General features: G+C 37.3%; 1 protein-coding gene across 3 annotated transcripts in view; it reads left to right on the top strand.

The window, feature by feature from the left end:
- Window positions 1-7,150, top strand: part of B4GALT6 (UDP-Gal:betaGlcNAc beta 1,4- galactosyltransferase, polypeptide 6) — a 76,347-nt gene extending 69,197 nt beyond the window's left edge. For all 3 annotated transcript variants that reach the window (XM_011974376.1, XM_011974375.1, XM_011974374.1), the window contains 3 exons: window positions 2,268-2,390; window positions 3,004-3,105; window positions 3,613-7,150. In XM_011974376.1, coding sequence (XP_011829766.1) covers window positions 2,268-2,390; window positions 3,004-3,105; window positions 3,613-3,760 — 373 coding nt within the window. In that variant the 3' untranslated portion in view covers window positions 3,761-7,150. The remainder of the gene's footprint in view (window positions 1-2,267; window positions 2,391-3,003; window positions 3,106-3,612) is intronic.
- Window positions 7,151-14,542: the final 7,392 nt, after the last annotated feature.

Below are 14,542 nucleotides of genomic sequence, written 5' to 3'. Positions count from 1 at the left end.
TGTTTTTTGTCTAAATAATTTGTTGTTAAGTTGTAAATGTCAATTTCTAATAAACACAGTTGACCCTTGAGTAATGCAAGGGTTAGAGTGGTGACTGCCCCCCTCCCCCACCAGAATGCAGCTGAAAATCTAGTATAACTTTTTACTCCCCAAAAGCTTAACTACTAATAGCCTACTGTTAACCAAAAGCCTTATCAATAATGTAAACAATTGAGTAACACATATTTTGTATGTTATGTGTACTGTATACCACATTCTTACCGTAAAGTAAGCTAGAGAGATGATGTTATTAAGAAAATCATAAGGAAGGGAAAATATATTTACTGTCCATTAAGTGGAAGTGGATCATCCTAAAGGTCTTCATCCTCATCATCCTCATGTGGAGTAGGCTAACTAAGAGGAGGGGTTGGTCTTGGGGTCCCAAGGGTGGCAAGGTGAAAGAGTTGAAGATGGAAAAGGAGGCAGGAGAGGCACATTCAATGTAACTTTTATTGAAAAAAAAATTGTGTATCAGTGGACTTGTGCAGCTCAAACCTGTGTTGTTCAAGGGTCAGCTGTATTCATATCCATCTAGAATAGTCCCTGGATTGGTTAGGCATCTTGGACGTTTGGATAGTAATTAGAATGTAGCTCAGGGAGAATGGCAGTAGATCAAGGCCTGGGCTGGACAGTGCATAGACTTCAGCTGTGGAATGAAGCCTAGTGAAGCATCCCTGCCCCACAGTGGTGGCCACACTGCTGCTGACCAGAGAACTCAGACCCTCAGGTGTGGTGTCTCTCCCACTTTGGACAGTGTAAGATAAACACTGCAAGAGTTTGACTTGTTGGATTTTGTTTTCTCTTTAGTTTATCTGTTATACCTTCATTTTACCTAACTTTCCATTCTTTGTATAATACAATTGATTATTTCCACTTAGAGCAGTAAATGGAATTGATAGGCTTGCTGATTTATACACGTCAGTAAACACACAGACACATTTATTCATGTCTCCCTATCTGACGATCTTAGGTTTTTCCTAAACTACTAGCCTGGGCAAGAATAATCCATCTGATGTGGGAAGTACATGGTGCCAAGAAAGCGTATTGGCCCTGTGGAACCCCCAGCTAATCTTACTAAAATACCAGAACACTAAGCTCCCAAGAGTGAGCCTTGAGAGGTCTCAGGAGAGTATGGTTGTCTTTAGGATACCAGTGTTACTATTACCATCTTGGAGTACCTTTGACCTAGGATGAGGGCAAGACTGCTTTCTCCTACAACCCTAGGCTTCCATGAAGGAACTACTGTTCCTTGGTCTGTGTGCCACACAGGACCTCAGCTGGCAGACAGCACGTCCTTCTCAGAATGTGAGGCGAGTCTCTAACGAAAAGCTCCCTCCTCTGAGACAGCTTTGCTGTGGTCGCAGCCAGGTTTCCCTCAGCTTGATTTTTGGGTGCTGTGCATGGTCACGTTTTCTCTGCTCTGACATCTGCTGCTCAGGGGCATGTTTCAGTCCACGGGAATGTATTCAGGATTGCAGGTCTAGGGACGCTGCCTAAACGTCAGAAAGCCAATCTATACCTAAACACACAGTTTAGCTGAGTAAAAATAAAGTTTAGAAAAGTTTAAACACATTGCATCGTTTGACACATTCCTTGGAATATGAGTTAGGGAAGGGTAAGGAAAATAAAATCCAAATAAAAATATAGTTATTTCTGTAAATATCAGTGCATTGAAAATGAATGTATTTGTAAATATCTGTAAATATTTTGAGAGTATAATCCTGACAGATAAGATCATTATAAAAGTAGGCAACTAGAAAATTAAATGCTAGAGTTGTCTTTTGTAATTGATATTTATCCTGCTTTATATAATAAATAATGCATTTATAATTCAGTTAATTTTTTAAGTGTTACTAATTTAGGAACATCTGACATGCATTGACCATTATTAACATACTTAATCATGTTTACTTTTGTTGTCAAAATACACAATTTTGGGGCACTGGGTTTTGAGCCTTACAGGTTTTGTTTTGAGTCTTATTTGTATACTAAATATTAAATTTAGGTTTCCATAAGTGCTTTACGTTTAACATAACACATTTACATGTACTTGTGTCACTAGAATATAAAGATGTTTTGTATCTTGCTGTACTTCACATTTTCTAACATAATTGTCTATATAGAATATAAAGGCATATTTTGCAAAGCACACAAAAGACTGAAACCTTCATTTCACATGGGAAACTATTATGATTTTATTTTTAGAATACTGTATCTTTCTTTTCTAGTCTTCCATATAAAGAATTTTTTGGTGGTGTAAGTGGGCTGACAGTGGAACAATTTAGAAAGATCAATGGTTTTCCTAATGCCTTCTGGGGATGGGGAGGAGAAGATGATGACCTTTGGAACAGGTATGTTGAGGTACAAATTGTTCACTAATAGAATTTTTATAAATCTTATTTATATTAGGTAAATTGTAATACTTACCTATTCCAAGAAGATTCTTCGGGATGGGAAATGTTTGAGGTTTCTAAACCCTATTTTGTGTTTCTCCTTTTTTTCATTAAGACTGCTTTCTGAAATTACTGGCAACATATAGATTAGAGCAGCAGTCTCCAACTTTTTTGGCACCAGGGACCAGTCTCCTGGAAGACAATTTTTCCATGGACCCGGGAGGATGGTTTCGGGAGAAAACTGTTCCACCTCAGATCATCAGGCATTAGATTCTCAAAAGGAGCACGCAAACTAGATCCCTCACGTGTGCATTTACAATAGGGTTTGTGTTCCTCTGAAAATCTAATGCTGTTTGGTTGTCTGACAGGAGGTGGAGCTCAGGCAGTAATGATTGCTTACCTCCTGCTGTGTGGCCCAGTTTTCAGCAGGCCATAGACCTATACTGGTTTGTGGCCTAGGTGTTGGGGAACCCTGGATTAGAGCATTCTTTTGTGTTTTAAAATTGAACTCACATAACCCATTCTCATATTTTATTTCCCTGTATTTTCATTTCCATATATGGTATTGTAGAGTTCACTATGCTGGATATAATGTAACCAGACCAGAGGGAGACTTAGGAAAATACAAGTCAATTCCTCATCACCATAGAGGTGAAGTCCAGTTTTTAGGACGGTAAGTTGAATGTTATCTTCAGATACCATGGTTTCCAAAGCTGTTGAATATATGAAAGGTAAATAAAAATGCATTGAACCCCAAAAAAGCTGCTGAAGGGAATTTTCATAATGGAAGGAAAGTATTTTTTGCTGAAGGGAATCTTTACAGAAGGAAGCATTTTTGGTGCTTGTTTTGAAGAGATATGTATGTATTAATAATTATATATATTTACGTTAAAGAGCCTGGTTAACTATGTAAAAGTATTTACGTAACAAAACGTAACGTTTCATTTACTAAAAATGTCTAATTGTAAAAGTGCAAAATAATGTTTTCAGGTGGCATTTTTTGGGTAGTAAAATTGCTAATTTAGAATAATGGTTTAGAGATTCTTAAATTATGCACAAGAACCAGAAATTGTAAAGAGCATTAAGTGCTTTAATTATAAGATGACCTTGAACACAGTCCTTATCAGTTTTCCTTTTTGAACATGTTTTGTTCCTTTTTTTTTTTCCTCTAAAACTGTAGGTATAAATTACTAAGGTATTCCAAGGAGCGTCAGTACATCGATGGGTTGAACAATTTAATATATAGGCCAAAAATACTGGTTGATAGGTTGTATACAAACATATCTGTAAACCTCATGCCAGAGTTAGCTCCAATCGAAGACTATTAAAAGAAATGGCTGTCGTGGCAAGATAGACCACAATGCTGGATCATAAACTTGGAGCGCACTCTTAGTGGAGGTCAGCAATTGGCTGTGTCACAGTGCCCTTTTCCTTGAGAAGAGCCAGCAGTCCTCAATGTTTACAGAGTGGGACTATATACAGTCACCCTTCTCTCACCCATCCTCCCTGCTCTGAGACACACCCCTATGGCGAACATCGCAGAAACTGGAAGCCACTACTTAAGGTTGGAAGTTAAGAGAGCTCCCTATGAAGAGAAAAATTTTTATACTAAAATCTATAATTTAATTCAAGAGAATGCTTTTATTTCCGTTTAAACATATTTTGTATATATGTGATATAAATTAATGTGTGCAAATTGTTGAAAAATTAGATGTGTTGCAGTTTTGCATGTAATCGGTTATACCTTTATTGGACTTTTATAGACATTTTTTATTTGCATGAAAAAAAACTCACTAAATTTACGTCACTAAACAAAGGTTAACCCTTGTGTGAAATGAAGGAACTGTCAATAATTGACAGCCAACTAATACAGTAAACTGTTATACTAGTTTTGAGCTTTAGACCTCAGCCTTTTGTGTGGAAGAAGTCACAGCTTTCTTAGGCTTTAAAGGGAAAGAAGAAAGGACTTAAACAGCTTTTCTTCCTACCGGGATTACCTATGTTTTTCCTTGCTTGCAATCTCATCTGATTTTGCTAGAAATCACAACCATATTGTTTATGCATATTGCATGAGAATTACCAAGAAAATCTTAAAAGTTGTGATGTGACATGATATAAAGGACCTCTTTATGTTAAATGTCTTTCATGTATCTCTGGTGTGTCAGGGATTTTGTGCCTCAAAAAATGTTTCCAAGGTTGTGTGTTTATACTCTGTATTTTTTTTTAATTCATAGTGAACAGCACTTTTATTATTTCCAGTTCAGAAGAGCCAAAAAAAGTATCTTCATTTAAAAAGAAATCAAGTCAGTTTTTTTAAAAGAATGATCTATGGAAGAAAACCCAATAGTGCTTATAATATACAAATGAATTATACTATTAGATAAGAATTAAATATTCTATTTTTATGAAGATAAATACTTAGTAGATAAAAACAAATTTTAAGTTTAGTTCTCAGACAGAATTTCACTTTTGGAGGGGACCCTTGAATGTTAGTTTCATTCAAATTATATATATTTTTTTCACTTTTAAGAGATTATATCTCTGGTATTAATTACTAAAATTTTCTTTCTGAAAGTATAATTTAATAGAATTATCTTAAAATACATGATCAGTTATTCAGTGTGCTGATACTATTATGTCTTCTATTTGTAGTATCTAAAAAGTATAATTTAATAGAATTATCTTAAAATACATGATGAGTTACTCAGTGCACTGATGCTATAATGTCTTCTATATGTAGTATCTTATATGTTTGCATGATTGTCAGGGCTTTGTCCAGTTATCTTCATATGACTGTTCTCTGAAAAAAGGTCTTACTACCTGATATCAAGTACATATCTTAATTTTGGATGAACTTTTCCACAGTAAAGCCAAACGGTATTTTTTTTTTAAATTAGCAATTGTAAAGATTCTTTAAAATATCTTGATATTTTCACAGATTTTAAACAAAAAATTAAATATCTATAAAATGAATCTTCAACAACAATGATGAACAATAGAAATCTGTATATGAGAGACGTTTGGATAATATTTGTTTGCCTCAAGGATTGTTTACCTAAAACAGAACTATGGTATTTATCTCAGATTGTAAGTTTTATTTTAAAGTGTCATTTTTATGGCAATATTGATAACACAAATGACCACAAACTAAATCATAAAATAATTGAATTCTTACACTTTGAGAAAATGGATAGTTATAATACCAAACAAAATATTTTCATATTTCTTAGAGCTATTTCCAAAATATTTATATTTCAGGTTTTTTTGTGGTAGTCAAAATAATGAAAAATCAAATCTTCTGAAAATTACGATATTTGTACTTAATTTGTGTATCAGTTCATTTTCTGTTTCTATTACATAGTTTTTAAAGTCAATGAAAGATTGAGAATGTTAACATTTGTTGATCAATGTGGAGCTGTCCACATTCGGTATCTTTTCATCTTTATATATATTTTACAGTTTCAAGAAAACTTAGTACTACTAGTATCTGCCTTATTTTCTTAAGTCTGATGTTAATTTTTGTTTCAGGAGTGAAATATAAACACTTTTCTTTTTTTCCGTTTTGAATATGGTTTTTCATCTCGTGAAAACCACCTAATTAGTTTGCTTTTTGTTTGTTTGGTTTGCTTTTTTAGTGTAGACCTAAAATTACTTCTTCCTATAAACGGTGACCTTAGTATGTTTCTGTAAGTGACAGAGCTGTGCCCATTTATCTTCATTGTATGACAATAAATTATTACATAAAGATTAACAAATGTATTGCAAATGCAAATTATCTTCTTTATAGTATGTTTGGAGGATTTATTAATGAGCATATATTGATTGCCTATTCCATATCCAGTGCGATGCTAGGTATGTCTATGGAAAGAGTATTATTACTTCATTTCTAAACAAATGAAGTCAAGCAAATTGAGATCTTTCTGAAATTGTGAAGACATCCTCTGATAACTTATCTGTTGTATTTCCTAGTGTCAAAGTCAAGAAACCCGTATATGTGGACTTAGGGCTACTAGGAGGTCCCTGTGGCACTAACTGGGAAAATTACATGGTGCTTTTCAACTACAGAAAGAAGTAATGACTAATGGGCCTGTCTGTAGAGAAGAAAAGGAAAAGAGTACACATTTGCTGTAACATGATATCCAATTCACAGTGGAGATAGTTAATTTTTTGCCAAAACTAGGGTTTTATGAGTATTTTTTAAATCTACATTTAAGTTTTTGTTTTTGTGAAAAGGTATTCAGTAACAAAACTTTATAATATTAAGTAGATACAGTTATGTATTAAAAACTTCCTTATATACCCTTTTGCCAGCCAAGATACTGATACCTGTTTTAAAACAAAGTGGAAAAATGTCCAATACAATATTCTCTTTCTGGAGGCTTCCTACAAGTGAAAGCAGATTTTGTCATTTTATTTGGCCTTTGCTTGTCTTTGATATATTTCTTTATGTGTTTTTCAAATAAATACTATTCTAGATTTATTGTCTTGGATTTGCAAGTATGCCAGTTGAGAGAACTAAAATGGTCATAGTACTGTTTATCAGAAAGAGGAAGTGTACTTAAGATTATTTTATTTATTTAGATGAAAGGCTTCTACATAAATGCACTGAAATACATGCTAGTAATTTCTTGTATCCCACTTTTCTTCTTTTTTTGCTTCTCATGGAAATGTTTGTACTTTTTTATCATTGTCTTTTATGAAATATAATGTTCTAAAGACTTTGTGTGAAGATGTAATTATTTTCCTCTCAGGAACTTTTTTGGGTTACCTGGGATTTTTGTTTGTTTGTTATCCTAAATTTTAAATGAATTATTGGTGAATATCTTGGTTGACACTAGGGTTGCAATGTAAGCATAAGGTAATCACAGCTTAAATACATTTGGAGATCACTTTATTCCTTTATCTCAAAAGGTAGTATTTAAGTATTTTTCATTAGTGCAACAATTAGTAATCTACTATATCAAGATAAATATTTAAGAATTCATTTTAGGATAAATTTTCTTCTCCCTGCACAACTTCAATACATTAACTTGGTGTGTTATGCTCAGTTTACTACGTGTTTTTCAGGTATCGATGATTTTTAAGGCAAAGACCCAAATCTCAAAAATACCTAGGGACTAGATTTGTATTTGAGACTAGATTGTGAGATCATGAGTTTTATCAGCTATTTGTGAAATGAATTGTAATTACTTTATGTATAATATGATCTATAGGGATATTGTCACTGCATGTCACAACTAAAACCAGACATTAAATCATAATCATTTAAAGCCATGAAATTTAGTCAGCTTAGTCTGCCCCACCTATGGTATTAATGTGTCCTCTGGTGAAGACATAGTAACTTCATTTAATGATCATATGTGTGTGTGTGTGTGATTATTATATATTTTGTATATATGATCATTATATATATCTCCTTGATATCCTATATATGTACACACACACTATACACACACACACTTTTTGTGCTATCTTTAGACAAAGATTCAAGGTTGTTGGGTATCTTCTGGACCAAAATATTATTTAGAGAAGTCTGTTTTTAAGGAGCAGGCACTATGTTGCTCTTGATTTAAATGACTTCAGAAAAGTGATTTGCCACTCAAGTATACAATGAAAAGAAAAAAAAACAGTGTGAAAAATAAAACTTGCATCTTTCTCAACACATTCCCCTAACAGATTTTGGTTGCATGCCCTTGCTAATATAATTTTCCCAATTTTATCGGTTTAAGTGTGTGCTCTGAAGGATCTTGGGAGGTATCAGACATTACCTACCTTCAAGGAGTTTACGTCTTCTGTGTGTAAAACTGATGTAGCGGAAACACCTGAAGAATCATATGCCATCAAATGAGGGGCTCATTTCTGTCCTTTGCAAACGTTGGTTGTCTGTTTCACTAATTGAGGATCTTTGTAGGAGCAGCTTTTCTCCAGCACATATTTCTCAGCTATAAACATGTACTTCAGAAGGAGTTGTTGAGATAATTGTTCTTTTGCAATAGACCTTAAAAATTTGCTTAAGGATTTTGCATAAGGTGGGCTCTGCCGAAGGTGGGGATTAGAAGCAAATACTGTGGAATTTTTACTTATAACTTAGACTGATCTGAGTTTGAATCCGGGGTCCTCTGCCATTATCTGTGAAACATTAACACATTTTCAAACGTCTGTTGTCCTCAGTTTCCTGTTCTCTCAATCAAGGATGATGTTCTGCCCGAGGATAATTCAAATGATTAAAAATAAGCTAACTCTAGTAGAGCACTCAGTGCCACTGTGTCAGTGCCTGACACAGGGAACAAAAACTTGGCTCATATTGTCAGTTTTTCAGCTTTAGGTTAGCAAACTTTTCTTTCATGCACATTCTTGGCTTATATTTAAAGAATGATACTGCATTCTTTAATTCAACTAGAAAATGAAGTCAGTGATTACCCTATATGTGATCATATATGTGAACAATTAGTAAAACGGCAGAAGTGTACAATTGAAGTTTGTCAGTAATAGTCATAAGAAGAAATGTAGCAAATGGGAATCAGGGTCCCTTTCCTCACTGGGTTGTGTGGTTTTAGATGGCATGGAAAGTGCACATTGTAGTTCAAGGAAGGCATGTAGTAACTCAGAGCTTCTCCCAGTATCGTACTGGAAGAAGTCAAATATCCCCGATGTACTGGAGTCCCTGCTCTCTCTCTCTCCAACCTTGGCTTTTGAATTTGACTTTTCATACATATCTGCAGTTTCCTTGGAAGGTCCTTCCTTTGCCTTCCACTCGCCCTCTCTCTTTGGATCAATACTCACTTTTAATGGTGTCCAATAGAATGTTTTGTGGTGATGAAGATGTTTTACGTCCATGCTGTCCGATGTAGTCGTCACTAGCCACATGTGGCTCTCAAGCACTTGAGATGTCAGTAGTAAAGGTAAGGAACTCAATTTTTGATACTGTTAAATTTTAATCAGTGAAATGCAGCAGGCAATCTCTTGTACTTCTAGAGCTTTAACTCCATGGACCCACTAAGTATGTACAGGAAATTCCTAAGCCTTTATCTCCAGCTCGGAATTGTTATTAGCATCTGACTCATTATCAATTTATTGGTCATCCCCACCTGTTTGTTCACAGAAACTTAAAATTCACCAGGTCCTTAGGTAAATGTATCAAATTCCTCTGCAAAACCTAGTCTTTTCCGGTATTCCCATCCCCTTAGCAAGTCCAGGCATGAATCTGAGTCATCCTCCCTTTTTCTCCTCCCCATGGTTAACATTACCTTTTAATTCTCTCTTCAATCTGCCTGGGTCTTTTGTTTCTTCAACAGCTGCCCAAAACCTTCCCAGTCTGTCTGTTTGTTTGTTTAAGATAGGGTCTCACCGTATTGCCCAAGCTGGACTCAAACTCCTGGACTCAAGTGATCCACCTGCCTCACTCCATCTTTTCTCACTGCAAGGGTATATCTTATTCTTTGACTCCGTTTTCCATATTGCCACATAAATTGTCTCTTGAAATGCCACCTTGCCGAAAATCTTCCTGGGGCTTTCCACCAACTACGGATAAGGTCCAGGTGTTTCTGCTTCTCATACGAGGCCCTTCATGATCTGAATTCTCCTTGCCTCTCCAGGACGGATAGCTCACCTCTCTCCTGTTCCATTCTTTCCATTCCTTAGCTACCTATGGGCTGCTCCGAGTGGCCTCTTAACCGTTGCCTTTGTACACAATCTTCCCTATCTTATCCACCAGAGAATCTACTACATAGCTTTATTTATTTTAATTTTTATTTTTTTGAGACAGGATCTGGCTTTCTTGCCCAGGCTGGAGTGCAGTGGCACCATCTTGGCTTACTGCAACCTTCTCCTCCCAGGTTCAAGCGATTCTCCCGCTTCAGCCTCCTAAGTAGCTGGGATTACAGGCACATGCCACGACACCCAGCTAATTTTTGTATTTTTTTTGTAGAGAAAGAGTTTCACTATGTTGCCCAGGCTGGTCTCAAACTCCTCAGCTCAAGTGATTGCCTGCCTCGGCCTCTCAAAGTGCTAAGATTACAGGTGTAAGCCACCAAGCTTGGCCTACACACCTCTTTGACTCAGTAAGCTCCTCTGGAAGCCTCCCTGGCCAACCAGTTTGCCACTCTCTCCTTTCACCTCTGCCCACAGTACCTAAACGCTATTAAAAGCATGGCTTACACTGTTGCATGTGTTTGATTAACAGATTTTCTTTTCTCCCAAAGACTGCTAACTATCTGAGAATAGCAGTGTCTTATTTATTTTTGTATTTCTAGCATCTGGCATAGTACTCAATGCATGACTGAGTCTGTCAGGGGAACACTTTGCCCTCTAATTAGGGAAGAACTAAATGGCATTCTAAATTACTGTTCTATTAAAACATATACCTCATCAGGAGATCGAGACCATCCTGACTAACACGGTGAAACCCTGTCTCTACTAAAAATACAAAAAATTAGCCGAGCGTGGTGGCAGGCGCCTATAGTCCCAGCTACTCGGGAGGCTGAGGTGGGAGAATGGCGTGAACCCGGGAGGCCGAACTTGCAGTGAGCCGAGATCGCGCCGCTGTACTCCAGCCTGGGCAACAGGGCGAGACTCCGTCTCAAAAAAAAAAAAAAGAAAAAAAGAAAAAAACCCATATACCTCATAGTTGATTATGTTAGGTAGGATCAGTATCTTCATTAGGACTATTAAAGGCCGTTGTCAAAATGTGTGACACACCTGTGAATAAATCTGAATAGAGAGCCCAACTCTTTTATACTCAATATAGTTTTAAAATTAAAAGATATCTTCTAAGTCAGTTGATAGAGGTTAGTATGTAAGAGAAAAAATAGCAAAGAATTCATTGCCAAGATCATTTTTATTGTTTTTTTAAAAAATCAAACATGAAAAGTGAAGTCACCCTTCCCACAAAATATACAGTATTATGTGACCCTAATATTTTGATGAAAGATTATATTTAAAGAATGATACTGCATTCTTTAATGCAACTAGAAAATGAAGTCAGTGATTACCCTATATGTGATCATGTATGTGAACAATTAGTAAAACGGCAAAAGTGTACAATTGAAATTTGCCAGTAATAGTCATAAGAAGAAATGTAGCAAATGGGAATCAGGCTCCCTTTCCTCACTGGGTTGTGTGATTTTAGATGGCATGGAAAGCACATGAGAGCAGATTGTGAAAACACCTATTTGGCTTATCAAAGAGAAAGTGTTAATTTATCTCTGGAGTGTAATTTTCATCTGAGGTAGTTTTAGCAATGTGTCTAGTTAATTTCCAATGATTATTAGATGTTCTTCACACAGTTCTCCCTCCCCTTCCACCCCTCTGTTGCCTGCTTTTCCTTTTCCCTTCTTGTCTTCCACCACCGTCGTTGTCAGAATCAGTAACAATCATGATGGCTATTAATTCTTCGTTAAATCCTGTTGAGTGTTTTTGTTTCAGCAGAACAGGGTCACTATGGTAACTAGATTCCCCTTTTATTATGCTTTTTCCCTTGCCCTTGGTATGAATGTCATTTTGCATAGGGTAATTATGCAGCCTTTTAGCCTATTTAGCAACTCGGGTAGCCTTGTCTTTATTCTAACACCAATAATTTTTTGTCATTTATTAACACACTACGTCTCAGCATTGTGCTTAGTGTTGGGGGAATGGGGGTAAATGAGATACAGTTTTTTTCCAAGTAGCCCATAACCAAGAAAGGGAGATGCTTGCCATGGGCTTCTCAAAAGGGCCAACCCCCTTTTCTTCTAAATGTTTTACAGCCTACTTGTAGACCTGATGGAAAATTGGACAAAAGTCTTGGACAGGTCCCATAAAAGAAGGAAAGCTTCCAGAGTTCTACCTTAGGCTGTGTAAGGGAGGGGCCTCATCTGGTTACCACAGAGAGGGTGTGAGTGAGGGTGGGAAACAGGTCGTCCACAGCACTGCAGGCTGGGCCAGAGGAGGGGCATAGATTCTTTGCTGGTGCCACTCTGTAGAGCAGACAGGTATGGATAAAAGGGATGCTCTTCACTATTTACAATAGCAAAGACTTGGAACCAACCCAGATGCCCATCAATGATAGACTGGATAAAGAAAATGTGGCACATATACACCATGGAATACCATGCAGCCATGAAACAGAATGAGTTCATGTCCTTTGCAGGGACATGGATGAAGCTGGAAACCATTCTCAGCAAACTAACACAGGAACAGAAAACTAAATGCCACATGGTCTCACTCATAAGTGGGAGTTGAACAATGAGAACACACGGACACAGGGAGGGGAACAACACACACTTGGGCCTGTCAGGGGCGTTGTTGACGAGGCTGTGGAGAGTCTGGGATTGTCATACATTGCTGGTCATATATTGCCTGCTATTGTCACCACCTCTGTGGAGGGAAAATTGGCAATATCCAACAAAATTACTAAAGCATTTACCTTTTGTCGCAGAAATCTTCTTTCAGGCATGTACCCTAAAGAAACATCTCTATAGATAGGAAACAACAGATGTTCAAGTTTATGGACACATTGTTTAGCAAAAGATTGGAAGCACTTGAATGTCTATCCAGAGAGGACTGGTTGAATAAGCTCTGTTTACCCACACAGTGGAGCACTTTGAAGCCATGTAAAGGGGGCTGGGGGGTATTAAACTTTTATTTTTTATTTTTATTTTATTTTATTTTATTTTTTTTTTTTTGAGACGGAGTCTCGCTGTGCTCCCAGGCTGGAGTGCAGTGGGGTGATCTCGGCTCACTGCAAGCTCCGCCTCCCGGGTTCACGCCATTCTCCCGCCTCAGCCTCCCAAGTAGCTGAGACTACAGGCGCCCGCCACCACGCCCGGCTAGTTTTTTTTTTATATTTTTAGTAGAGACGGGGTTTCACCATGTTAGCCAGGATGGTCTCGATCTCCTGACCTCGTGATCCACCCGCCTCGGCCTCCCAAAGTGCTGGGATTACAGGCTTGAGCCACCGCGCCCGGCCAAGGGTATTAAACTTTTAAACACACACACATTGACTTTTCTGTCCACAGCCTGAAGGACTTCATTGCTTCTAAGTGAAAAGAATATGGCATTAATTTTATAGTATATTTTTATAAGGAAATAAAAGCTATCCAAATGCATATTAGGACTCATTGGGGGAAATGATGGAGTATTTTTTTAATAATGGTTTTTAGTAGCTACTTATCTAAAAACTTCTTTTAAAAGTCATTTCCTGGGAGTAAATGTAATTTTTTTCCTCCAGGCCCAGAACCTATTTTAATTACTAATCTCATTGGGAGAACAAATTGAGTAGAAATCATGAAATCACAGATCAGGAAGGGAACTTTAAAGTCATCTAGTTTATTTCCCTTACTTTTTATTAGATATTAATAATAACGAGAAGAAATACAAGGGAAATTTACCACCCTTTCACCGGGCGATTGTAACAGCCTTTCGGCTCCACTCATTCAGTCTCCCGCAGCCACAAGACTGCACTTGGGAAAGCATCAATCAGATCGATCATTACCCTTCCTACCTTCACTAGCTTCCCCATGACACACAAGCTCTTTTATTTCTTAGCATAGCCCTTCAGTCTTCTGCCATTTCCTAGGAAATATCCGAGCCTCTAACTAAACCGAATTGGCTCGCCTTTCTCTGAATATTGCAGTTCTGTCTCAAATCTTAGTCCCTCTGCAGCTTCTTCGCTCCAGGAATGACTAGTTATTTGCCTAGTTATTTGCCTGGTACCTCCTACTTAGCTTTGCTTTTAAGAACTAACACAGATGTCCCCTCCTCTGTGAAGCCTCCAGGCCCCCAGGAATTAGAAAACATTTTTCTCTTGTGCTACCATAGTATTTTAAGTATTTCCATGGCAATGCTTTCCTTCTCCCTCCCTCCTTTCCTCTCTCTCTCCCACTCTTCCTCCTTCCTTTCTCTTTCTTCTCTCTCCTTTCTTTTTTCCCTCCCTCCCCCACATTCGTCTCTCTTTTTCTTTCTTTAATCCCTCCCTCCCTCCCTTTCCTCTTTCCCCTCCCCTCCCCTCCCCCTTCCTTCCTTCCTTCCTTCCTTTCTCTTTTTCTCCTTCCTTCCTTCCTTTCTCTTTTTCTCCTCCTTCCTTCCTTCCTTCCTTCCTTTCCTTCTTTCCATTGCTAAGAATGTTCCTTGCC

Source organism: Mandrillus leucophaeus, unplaced genomic scaffold, assembly GCF_000951045.1.
Source record: "Mandrillus leucophaeus isolate KB7577 unplaced genomic scaffold, Mleu.le_1.0 Scaffold145, whole genome shotgun sequence".
Taxonomy (NCBI): Eukaryota; Metazoa; Chordata; class Mammalia; order Primates; family Cercopithecidae; genus Mandrillus; species Mandrillus leucophaeus.
This window is presented reverse-complemented; position numbering and strand designations above follow the sequence as displayed.